Genomic DNA, 13,418 nt, shown 5'->3' with positions numbered 1-13,418 from the left:
CCAAAGATAATATACATGTCTTTTAGCTTTTAGTCAGTATCACAAATTGCAATGGGAAATGACCAAGACTTACAGTATAAAATGCTAGTTTATCATTCACTGACACTGATGGAGGTATTAATTGGCTCCCATTACGATGTAAGAATATCCGTAGCAACGTGGTTTTGTCAGATCCTAACATTGTCATGCATATGGAACCAATAACTTAGTCGTGCGTTTTACGATTACATTAAAAGTTAAAAAGTCACAGATTGCATGAAAAGCCCTAGTTCAAAATTTACGATACAAACGGGATTTTATTTGTTTGTTTGTTTTTCTTGTTTTTTGTTTTAGCCCTTTCAACCTTCTTTTGTAATTTCATATTTGTATAATAAAAGCAAAAGAAAAGTACCACTATAGTATCTTCATTTATCAAAACTTTTTTGACACCACATATTCCCGATAATGTTCAGATTGACCTCTATTATGAGGCATCTCATATAAGTTCCATCACAAAACATCACCACCACTTTCTGTTACATTGCTATTATAAAGTGATATCAAATTCATATTAAAGAAACTGAGTTTTCTCCCAATACATTGTACTTTAACACATTTTATTCACATATATAACAACGATTGTCTTCAATACTAACATTGCACTTTTATAACTTTCCCTTTTTTTTTTTACAAAATTTACATTCAATATGTCTATTTACATTTGTACATAAAAGCTCTTAGCATGTTTATTTTCCGAATCCTAAGGAAAGACGATATCTACTTGGAACCAGCACAGAATCAATTACATGAACAACTCCATTAGTGGCAGGTATGTCTGCTTGAGTCACGTGAGCAGCGTTCACAACTACTCCCTTGTCTGAAGAAGAAAATAATTGAGCATGAAGATAAAAGTATTAGTTGATAACTATATATGGGGATTAAAATGAATTCAACGATTTAATGACTTTTCATTCAAAATTGTCAACTTTCCTTTCATCTGTGGCAACATCCCTTCCGCACCTGCGTATGAAGTGTTCATATCACAGCTCATACGTTATCCCAGAGCTTGTCTAAACTACGCAAACTTTTGGTATCCCAATAGAACAGGGTTATGTTGCTACAACATTAGAGTCATCACTTCAGAAGTTTTATGGTCGTCATCATGAACTCGTGGATCGTTATTTTGTATCCATCTGCACCATGAAAACTGATTTATTCAACGGATCATAGTTTTCCTTTCCTCGTTTGTCTTCCCCGGACTTTTTATGAGCAACTCGGTGGGTGTTTCTAGAAAAGCAGAGGACGCTTACCCTACCGGTGCACCTGGTTTATGCTCCCAGTTTTTAGTGGAGTCCGAGTTGCTCATTTGCTTTTGTTACTTTGATTTTAGTTACTTCATGTTCTTTGTTGTGTATGTCTGTTTTCCATGTCTGGTCTTTGTCCCTGGATTGCATTCTTTTGATTACCGCTATAATCTTGGTTCCCTTGATTACTCTTTGACATTCTCTGTTTGAGGTAATTAAGAAACTACTTCAGTGAGCGCGCGCGCATTTTTCCATCTTTTTTTAAGTGTTTATGGGTATCTTTCGTTGTATACTACATTTACATATATGTTACTTTATATGTTTATGTATATAAATATTTGGATATATATTTAAAAGTAGAAATTTAAAGATTGCACCAGAACGATTAACCACGATATAATTTTTTTCCTTGTCTATCAAATTCTTATACTTTAATAAAACTGAATGGGGAGTTAAACCCTGCTTGAGTTTTTAAATAAAATTTATATCAGTTCACAATTTCATGATATTTCTTAGATTTTTATTGTTATTGTTAAAATATAATTTTTAAATATTCAAAATATACGTCGGATTTATATAAATGGTTTGTACACACAAGCAGTTTTGTTCTATGATCCTTAAAATGTACTTTATAATTGTTATTGATTATTACATACTCGATAAACAAAACAAGGGTTTGATGCAGAATTTTTTTTCATACAATTGAACCGACATATATACTTTTCTTTTTATTTAAGGTTTTCATAGTTTTGTCAATATTTATTCAGATGCAAAATTATTTCCCCCTACCCCTTAAACCATTAGTAATAAATAACGTAACGCCAAGGTGATCTTACTTGTGACGTGGATTCGAATTCTGTCATGGTGTTTATCAAGTGTTATGAGGGGTTCTCTGTTCCAGAGTCCTTCTGAGTATTCTGTATGAGGAACAACGTGGTAAAGGAGAATATCTGAAATTGAGAACAATGTGGTAAAGAAGAATATCTGAAATGAAGAACAACGTCGTAAAAGGAAATATCTGAATAGGGAACAACGTGGTAATGGAGAATGATTGAAGTGGGAAACAAAATTGCAATGGAGAATATTTGAAATTGGAAAGAATGCGTTAAAAGAGAATATCTAAAATAGAAATGGGAAACAATGTACTGAAAGAAAATTATCTAAAATGGGTAACAGCGTGGTAAAAGAGAATATTGGAAACATCATGGTTATGGAAAAAAAAAGAATATTTGAAATTGGAATCAGAATGGTAAAGAAGAATACTTGAACTGGGTAACAGCGTGGTAAATGAGAATCTAAAATGGAAAACAACGTGGTAAAGGCGATTTTAAAATGGAAAATAGTATGGTAAAGGAGAATATTTGAAATGAGAAACATCGTGGTTAAGAAGAATATTTGAAATTGGAATCAGTATGGTAAAGAAGAATATCTGAAATGGGGAACAGCGTGCTAAAGGAGAATATATTTGAAATATGAAACAGAACGGTAAATGAGAAAATCTGAAAAGCAATGTGGTAAAAGAGAAAATTTGAAACGGGGAGCAACGAGGTAAAGGCGATTCTAAAATGGAAAACGGTGTAGTGAAGGAGAATATTTGAAATAGGAAAGAACGTGGTAAGGGAAAATAATATAAAATCGGGACATCTCGGTGAAGAAGAATATTTGGAGTGAAATAAAGTTGATAAAAACTAGTATTAGCAGAAGCAATTAAAATCAGAGTATTGAATTAAATTGTGATTTTTTTTTTTACAAATGAGAGTCTTGCATTATGAAAGTCAAAAAATTGAAATGAACAAAAGCCGAACAAAATTCATACAAAAACAAACAAAATACAAAAAATGTACAAATATATAAAAAAAACTTGCAGGTGCTTTTAGGTTCGTCTTGAAAGAAAGTCAATTTCTAAAGTATGATATAAGCAAAAAATGAAGCAACAGACAACAACGAAAATGAACTTACCTGTCAACATCCCCTTGTTGCTTGTTATTTTGCTTATGATATTTGATCCAAGTTTAGCAAAAGCTGCATTGGTTGGTGCAAACACTGTCAAGTTATTACCTGCACAAAGAGAAAATCATTTAATTGTTACAACTGTGTAAATAACGATCAATGTTTAAATTGTTATTTGTATTAACATGGCCTGCACATCCGTCATATTTCTTTACCTTTGGTAAATTTTCATTAAATCTAAGATTATTATGCAAGTTATTACAATAGCAACTGGTACAAGTAAAAATAAGTATATATGATTCACTGAGTGAATTGGACAAGAAGTGTCTTAAAATCTCATATTTTTTCCTTCAATTTTATTTAATTTTAAAATTATGTTTGAAATTTTTTCATTGTAGTCCTTTTTAATTTTCAAATTTTCAGATTGTTCTTGTTATGCAGGGATCTTATATTTGTTTTTTTAATTTTGTAAAGTACACCAAGTACTTGTAATGTACATGTATTTGCATTAAATTTACCCTGTAAAGCACTTGCAAGTGATGCAGACTGAACTTGAGCTAACAATGTGCTAAAGTCTTTGTTGCCAGCTACAATGTCAACAATACTTCCGGTTGATGGGGTCATGACCTTGTTAATAACATGGATCATTCCATTGATGCCTTCAGGTCGAATTTGACGACCTTTGACCCTTCAACTGTTACTGTATTTTGCTATTGGGTAAAATAAAGCAAATGATAACCGTGGATCATTTAAGAAAGAAAATAAGTCTTACAAGAACAAATAAGTTTAGACTTTTTGTTGCACGCAATACCGTCGTGTTATAAAAGCGATCAAGTAAGAGCTTGTATATACAATTTCATGACTTTATTTGTAATGTCTTGAATAAAAGAAAGATAAGACTATAGATAAATTTGAACATAGTTTTATTATTTGTATCGTTTCCAAATGCCCTATCAGTCGATATTATGTGCTAATTTCAGCATTAACATCTATTGATTCAACTCTTGCCTTAATCATTGGTTCTCATCGACTTCACTTGAAAGTTCAAAAAGTTTACTAACTTATTCTATGAAGCAACATCAGGGAAAGAACTGGAGATGGTCCAACTTCCCTAGCTTCAGGTTCATATTTGTGTATTATGACAAGTGTGAGAGATATCTAAATAAAATCATATAATCGTTACTACTATTTAGAAATAAATTTTGCCTAATTACATGTACATGCATATGCATCTAACTTACTTGATTATGATGGTAAATATTGAATCTAAGTTTCGTTCCTGCCAAAGTATCCAGCTCGAGTTCATTCTTAGCAGCCGAGCTAGGGATGCTACCAGCTACTACGTGGTATTTCAGACGTTCTGCTAGTTTAGCTGTGTCTTTGGTCAATTCTGCATCAGTTCCCAGTGCACCAAATGCAGCATTCGTTGGTGCAAAAATAGTAAAAGTTCCTGAAACAAGTTGAACTACAGCATGTACAGTCTAGATATACAACGTGATATATCGTTTTCAGTGCCAAATTGTTCAATGGATTATATATATATATATATATATATATATATATATATATATATATATATATATATATAAATCAAATCACTGTATCGCCCTCTCCGTGTTTAGCCAGTCATCTCCCTTTCTGAAATTTCTGTATCTGTCACTCTTTGACCCATATAATGTTTTTTGACAGAAGGTACTTTATGAATATTCTAGCAATTCAACACGTTTTTTAAAAAAAATATACGTAAAATATATGTGTATATGATTTATATCAATGTTGCATTTGTTGTATAAGAACTGAACATATTTTATTGCATAAAGAGCAAAGGGATTGGACAAAACGTATTTCAATTCATATTAGAGATGGGTCAGATTACTTTCTTGATTAAATTACTTTGTTGAATGTATAATCAAATTGAATTAATGATTACAGCATTTTTGAAAGTAATTGATTAAATTAATTATTACAGCATTTCTGAAAGTAATTGATTGAATTAATGATTACATTGGGAAGTAATCATGATTACAATGAATTTTCAAATAATTTTGAAATAATTGAAATGTTAGGAACATTTGTTTATGTTACTTGTAATTTCATAAGGTCTTAAATTCTTTGAATTTCACAGGTAAAATTATTTTTAAGTATTTCAAAGTAGAGTTGAACATCAATCTCCACCATTTTGTTAAACCACACAGACCTGTAAAATATATACAAGTTCAATATAACAAATAATGACTTTCACTCGAATTTTTAAGAACCATTGCATTTGATCACCATCAATCTTTGAAATGTTTAAAAGTTAAGTCTGCACCAGTGTGGTCGGAAAATTTTCCCTTTTTAGCCAAGGATATTTGCAATGAGAGGATAAAATTTAATATACCCCTGGATTTACTTTTGTACTTCTTATCAAATTCATAAAAAAAACAATCTATAAGATCTTTTGACTTTTTTCATTAGAATAATTAGATTTTTTTTACTTCTTGGTATTGAATTAACATTTTGTAATATCTTCACAAAAAGGGAACAAAAAATAAATGAAAAATGTACATAAAACGCATTGAATGATTAACAATCATTTTATTCTTTTTTTTTGTTTTTGACACTTAATGCATTATCCATAAATACCATTTAATATTTCCATTGTAATCATAATGTAATCATAATGTAATCAGAATTACAGGGTATTTTGAAATGTAATGGATTCAATTTAATTACTTGTAATTAGATTTTTTTCTGATTAATGATTACAATGATTATTTAAAGAAATATAATCAATTACAGCTGATTAATGAATACAATTAAAATTAACCCTCTCTAATTTACAGGAATAAGTAACTACATAAATGTTTTGCATGCAACAACAATAATAACTAACTAATGTATGATTAAAAAACGAAAAAAAAATAATAATACATTTAATATATAAAAAGATATAATGTACATAGGCGCCTATATATAAATAACGATCATATAGAATAAACACTGATATAGTTAATATAATATCTGAATATGATATAAAAGTTCATCGAAAACGCCTACTAGTTTGCTTACTGAAATATTGTACCGATTGTATATAATGTATACGAGTTATTACCTTTATTGGTTATGTGTGGTATGTAGCTGGTATAATTTATATAGATATTTTGCCTGAAAATGGCATCATTCTCGTATTAATTATTTTATTTTTTTAAACTAATTTCTATAGAAAGTGTAGTTTTTGTTTTCCATTATCTTAACATGTTTACTCCCCAAATAGGTTTTATCATTTTAGCTCACCTGGTCATAGGCCAAATGAGTTATTGCCATCACAATTTTTCCAAGATATTCTATTCTGAAAGTACCGAATGAATATTAACTTAGCATGCTCGTTCTTAGGGTATCTTGCCCAAATTTTCTACTTCGATTTTTGATCTTTTGAAAAACGTGTTCGCCGTTTCTAAATATATAACAATGGGGTCAGTCAGAAGTTATACTCATATATCTCCAAAATTGTTTGATTTAACCAAATTCTGATATAAGGTCTCACTAAGCACTTCTAACGTTACCATTACTTTACATGTTAAAAAAGTAAAATTTTCATTTTCATTGTGAATTCCCAGGACAAATGACATCTTAAAGTTGCATACCATTCCAAAGCTAGGAAAATAAGGCTTTCATAATCATTATGCTAATGAAACAATGATTGTAGAAGTTCTTCACAAATTTACTTGAATAAATAATACTGAAAATCCACATTTTTACCTTTTTTGCTAACTGATAACATGGAGGCTAATTACTCACACATATAAACAATATTCATACACTTTTGTAGTAAATTACATATATGGTTTTAAAGTACACATTCTCAGCTCTATTTTGACTACTTTTGATCAGAATACACACAAATAATGCACTTACAATGCATAAGTCTAGGTTCAGTGTGTTTTTAGGTACTACGTAGGGGATGGGGGCCATTTGACCCGAAAGTTCGAAAGTGGTTAGTAAGACCTAACTCATATTGGAGTTATTGCCCCTTTTCGACATTTTGGGCTATTTTTTGATGTTTTTATTTTTTCAAAAATCTTTTTTATGGAATGGTTATATTTTTCACCATCAGGCGATGGGCCATTGCCGAAATTTTCAAAATGATTTGTCTCCCGATGTAAGAGTAATGGTCCCTGAACATTTATTTTGCAAGTGTAAAAAACCATTCGAAAAATTCATTGAAAGTATAATTGTTTTTAGGGTATTTTGCTTAAAATATTTTTCATTGATGGAATAGCATAGCTATCGTTGCTAAACATAGGGATCAAAATTTTGTTTTTGCTTTTTTTCACTATAGGTGAAAGATGAAGATGAAAACTACTTATAAGATACATATGATATTCTGAATTGACTGGCAGTATTGAAATGCTTTTTTTCATGCAGCCATTTTGCCATATTGCGACCATTTACACCAGTTGATCGGAATCCAGTGATTTTTGGTTTTTCTGGAAATATAGTATTCCTAGTTGATTGATGATGACGAAAGTTTGCTCTGAGCGGCCATTTTCCCAAATGAAAATGTTGTAAGTAACGTTAATCAAATAAATGCCATGATTTAAATTAATGTCATGTTCTTTATCAGCAAATGTATACTAGGTTAATGCCCCCTCAGACGCGTTGGAATACACTTGTAACTTACAGCATTCATTCATCAACATATGCTCTATTTCAGCTATGTTTTGTCAAACATGGTGGCAAAATATGATACCTTAACTTACTTAGTTAATAGGGCATGGTTTGCGATTCAGATTCTTTCAGAGCCTCTTGTTATAATTTCATGTACACATTTTTTAAATATTGATGCTTGACTCTTCACAGTACATCAGATGGATATTATTTTTAATTGTTATATCTTAAAGGAAATGCCCCCCCTAAATGTCCTGTAAATTCCTGAAATTTCCCTCTAATTCCCTATTGATGTTAGAAGGAGTTGCTCCCTATGTAAAACCCAATTTTTGGAGTTATACTTTGTTATTACGTAATTTCTAATGTTTGATCAAAAACGTTTTTGCTTGCGAAAAAAAAATAATGCTTGTACAAAAAATATATAGATTGTCCCTTTAGTGCAGTTCTGCCTTCAAACCATGCAGACGTTTATGATTGGTGATTCACTTCTTAATCCAATTTTTTTTTTTGATTGAAAATACTTCCATAGGCCTAAATAATCTATTTGAAAATAACAGTGCAAATGGAAGATGGTTATTTTTGAGATATTAACTCTTAAATTTGGTTGCGGAAAAGGATGGGTAATTTTCCCGCCAGAAAATTTAAACAACAACCAGTCAAAAATATTTCACAACATATAGAAGATGCAAGGAAATGACCATTAGAAAACTTGTTTTTTTATGACTTAAAAGTATTTGAACATTTTCATTGATTAGCTTGAGATAAAATGAATCACCTTCTTGCCTGGTTTTTAGATTGACTGTTATCAATGAAACATTTCGTTATAACAAGTAATTAAGAATTGTAAATTGATATCCACGATCACATATAAGTTACAAGATAACGTCTTATTAGAAAGCAAAGAAAGTAATAAAGTAATATCACTAGTTTTGTAATTCAGTCTGAATGATATTCTAAGAAGAATCTCAAACTATTTCATTTTATTTTAAAAAATAGTAATGATTGAAAACAGCACAAAGAGTTTATAAATTTCTATTATCGTGCAATTAATACTTTCAAAGTTAAAAAAAAAATATGTTAAATTCACATATTACTTTCCTCGAAAGTGGAATCAATTAAATAATGTTGACTTGAAATTTGTCAATGTGCAGATAAACATTTCTTAAATGACTTTTCATGAAAAAGCAATATGATGAATATAAGACAAGTCAAGTGCTCTATGTTTATCATATGTTTATAAAAGTACAAACCCATTCTATGGTTCAAAAAGTTATCATGTGGTTCCCATAGAACTTCATGTATGAAAATAGTATGATTTCGTTCTATAGTAAAATATATGTTTTCATGTGTTTTTATATGAACAAATATATATATTTTTTTCTTACTGACCCCAAATATATGAGTTCACATTTTTAAAACTACCTGAAAACATATGTTGCACGCACTTTCTTCTGTGAATACACAGGCTGATTATATTAACAGTGTACTACAAGATATGGCTTAATTATATAATTAAGTGATAGATAATTAGTGAATATAAGAGGCTGCTACAACAATTCTAACTGTATATTGACAATAATGAGTTTTTTATTATTCTAAAGTATAAGATTATCAGAAAATAATGTAATGAAATTTTGTAAAGGAAACCACATTATACGAAGACAATAAAATTAATTTTTAATGTTGTATTTGATGTTTTTATTTGTTCTACAATGAGGGGACGAAACTCACAAGGCCGAACCGACTCAAAAATACAAATTTCTGCATGTTTAGAAACTTCGTTTAGTTATTTATTCCTGGAGTTGGATAAACTGATTTATATGCACAAAAGTTGAACTTTGTTGACAATTTACACATTTTGTCTTGTGTCAAGAAGTCTGTTATATGCTCTGTAATGTATTTAATTTGGATGCGAAAATGGAGATGATTTAATATGTTTGTGTATTTTTTTTAAACTTAATAGGGACAGGGTGTTGTTGTCAATAGGGACAGGGTGTTATTGTCAATAGGGACAGGGTGTTATTGTCAATAGGGACAGAGTGTTATTGTCGTGCTATATATGTAGGGAATCTGAAAGATGAATTTGCTATATGAAATGTCGTTCGTAATTTACATTATTCGGAAGTAATTGTTCGAACACTTAACGCAAACGCAGACAAAATGTTTCAGGAATTCTCGCATATCCCTGTTGATTGGTGTCATTGACAACAACACGACGAAATAGCTCCGTTATCGTATAGACGCAGCCTGAAATCATATTAACCATCTTTCATTGGGAGATATTATTTTTGAATTTTTGTAGCGTCTCCTGATTTTTGAATTTATTTGTATGGGGTTACATACTTTCATTTGCTCGAATGGGGTTTTGATGTAACAAATTGTAACGTGCTTATAAATCAGATTTTCCTTCACTTCAATAATTTTTTAAATTAACTTAAATCATAAAACCTTTTTATTTTACACAATGTCAGCATGGCCTTGGGGGTTTAGGCGTTTGTGCCATATTGCATATTATATACAATATTGTAATGTCTGTGTGAAAGCCTACTGATGAGTCCCATTCACACATGCATGCTTTGTGTAAGATACACATCTATTTGGAGTTAAAATTCTTTGAATAAATTTAATTATTTTCTATACAAGTTTGTACACATAAAGAATGCCTGTCAGTATTTTCAATAGCTTGTTATTTGATGTATATTTGAAATATTACATGTAATTAATGAGGTATTAGGTGATGTCTTGTTTCATTGGAAATTGCATACTGTGAAAAAAACTATTGTTCCTGGGGTACCAATTTTCGTGGTTTAAATGGGAATGCCAAACCATAAAATTTAGTTCCCAACGAAAAAGATATTTCTATTTTAGTGTATACTGAAAAGCTCCAAATCACAAATTAAAGAATCCACGTGTTTCTTCCCTAATCCACGAAAATTAATATCAACGAATCAAAGTACATTTACAGTAATAGAGGTATTGTTTTACACTTAATCTTATCATAACCGATCCTCTTTACGACTTTTAAATTGATTCGGTTAAGAAACGTCTCTTGTTTTCCAAGGTCCAAAATATATGAAATTGATATGAAGAGCCTAAAAATGTCTGGTTTGAACTGGTTTCCAGGTTTTGTAGGGATCACTTTATTAGCTCACCTAGCCATATTACCTTCACTTGGTGTCAAAACTCCTCTTCTCTAAAACCACTGAACCAGTAAGAATCTAATTTGGTATAAATGTTCTTTGTGATGTGGGGATTTTTTATCCATCAAAAACATGGTCGCCGTTACTTAAAATAAAACGTAGGGGTCGGACATTAGTTTTTCGCATTTATCTCCAAAACCGTTGGGTTTATCCAAATTCTTTCAATGCTTATATAATCCTTATCATAAGGTCTTTAAAAGTCTTCAGGGATCAAAGTTGTCAGACCCTTTGTTAAAGTTATTGCCCTTCAGATGTGAAATTTTTTTTTCAGTTTTCAGCCAACATCTTGGAGCGATTCAGGCTCCTGGGATCGTTTCACACAATGTCAGCATGGCCTTGGGGGGTTAGGCGTTTGTGCCATATTGTATGTTATATATAATATTTTAATGTTTATTGCCCTTTTTCAACATTTGTACTGTTATTTTAAAAAAAATGTCCTCTGAAATTACCTGACCAATTAGAACCAAACTTGGTATGAATATTTCGTAGAGTATTCTGAATAGATTTCAAATGGGGATTTTTGATGCGCAGAAGAACACCGCCGCTGTTACTAAATTTAGAACAAAGGGGTCAGTCAGAAGTTTTTCTCATATATCTCCAAAACTGTTAGGTTTAGTCTCTCCGACGACTTCTTGATATAGTTATGTCCCTTGAAGGGTGAAAAATTATGTTCAATTTCTTGAAAATTATGATAGATAGATAGAAACTTTCAATTTCTGAAATTATCCTTATAATAAGGACTATACAAGTCTACTGGAATCATAGTTGTCGGTCGACTCCTTGTTAAAGTTATTACTCTTGAAAGGCGAAAATGATGTTTTTTTTTAGCTAGATTTTTTTAGTTGTCAGCCAATATCTTGAAGACTATGTTGTTAGAAAGAAAGTTTCAATTTCTGGAATGATCCTTATAATAGGGTCTACACAAGTGTGCAGAGTTCATAGTTGTCGCACGACTTGTTAGAGTTACTGACCTTGAAAAACGAAAAATGATATTTTTAGCAGTTTTTAGTCAATATCTTGTAAACGTTAAGTTTAACAAGGTGAGAAATTCGGGTTCCTTGTAACCTCTTGTATTAGACAGGCTTTATTTAGTATATATGCACGGATACGTTTAATGTAAGGCATTCCAAAAATAGTTATGCAATTAGACCACTTAACATTGAATAACGTTTTCTCTCCTTGATATTTGACTGTTCGGTACTTGTCTTAGGTCGCACTTTTTGCATCTACTGAAGAAGAGTTGTGTCATGTTCTTTTTCATACTGTCGACAGTTGCAGTTTTCTACTTTTCCGGCGCATTTACATTTAAAAAACGAAATATTTCATTGATAAATGCATGTTGTATATAAACATTTGTCTGTCTGTATTGCTTTCAATACATTTATGTTAAATTACATAAGCTCGTTTTAACATAAAAGATTATCTATCTCATCGGTTCTTCGATTTTCTTAGTTCAACCAAACATTTGTGGACGTTGAAAGCATTATTTTATATAATAATCATGTAGTCATTATGGTGGAAATGCTAAAGTTAATGACTTATAGTTAAATTGTTTTTGGAAATACACTATCCAACACCAGTAAAGTTGTGAATTTTTATTGTTGAGAGTTGTATACAATTAAGATGCTGTCCATGTTGAAACAATGTAGTCCATGCAGGTGGCACCTGGTAAATTTCATTCCACTGAAGCTTTCGTTCCAATGTAATCTTATTATCATATATGAGTTAAATAGTGTACAGATTGTTTTTAGTTGACAATGAACAAATGATTTAAACATTTTCTAATAAAGCAACAAAATTTGGACTCAAAAATAAAGAGTTATCTCCCTTTTTCAATGAATTTTAATGCTATCTATGTAATATGTTTTTCAAAAATATAGAATGACAATTTGTTTGAAAACAATATGTGTCATTGGTCACACCCTGCATGGATTTTGCATGGACGCTCTTTTAATATTTTTGCACCAAAAGTAACTAAAATTTGAAAATTAGCCACGTGTTTTAAGATAAACAGAGAACGTTTTCTCCAGCGGTACACCTGGTGCATACTCCCAGTTAGGGTTGCTCGTTTACCATTTTTTTTGTACGTGTCATTTAAGTTACGTGTTCTTTGTTGTGTATGCCGGTTTTACTGTCTAGTCTTTGACCTTTGATTATATCATTTCCATCTTCATTCGAATATTTGTCACCTTGATAACTTTATCTTCATTTTTAATTTTAAGTCTATGCTTTACGAGCAACTTGTGGTTTTCAAAACACTTCTTGTTTCTGTTGTTAAGAGAGCGGATTCAGTAAGGATTTGGGTTGTTACAGGTGGGGTGGCTGAGGTTTTAGG

The 13,418-nt window shown here is 30.8% G+C and overlaps 1 protein-coding gene across 1 annotated transcript; it reads right to left on the bottom strand.

Moving 5' to 3' along the window:
* Positions 1 to 412: 412 nt before the first annotated feature.
* LOC148610695 (uncharacterized) lies at positions 413 to 4,684 on the bottom strand. Its single transcript, XM_088595959.1, has 5 exons — positions 4,475 to 4,684; positions 3,752 to 3,943; positions 3,243 to 3,341; positions 2,120 to 2,233; positions 413 to 856 (listed from the first exon to the last, which is right to left on the bottom strand). Exons 2-5 carry the CDS (start codon positions 3,879 to 3,881, stop codon positions 726 to 728), a joined length of 474 nt encoding a protein of 157 aa, XP_088452085.1. The 5' UTR covers positions 3,882 to 3,943; positions 4,475 to 4,684; the 3' UTR covers positions 413 to 725.
* Between the last annotated feature and the right edge of the window lie 8,734 nt (positions 4,685 to 13,418).

Source organism: Perna viridis, chromosome 8 (assembly GCF_037379345.1).
Source record: "Perna viridis isolate PV_CMFRI_1.1 ecotype Kerala chromosome 8, ASM3737934v1, whole genome shotgun sequence".
Lineage (NCBI taxonomy): Eukaryota > Metazoa > Mollusca > Bivalvia > Mytilida > Mytilidae > Perna > Perna viridis.
Note: the sequence above shows the minus strand (reverse complement) of the source record. Positions and strands in the feature narration are given on the sequence as shown.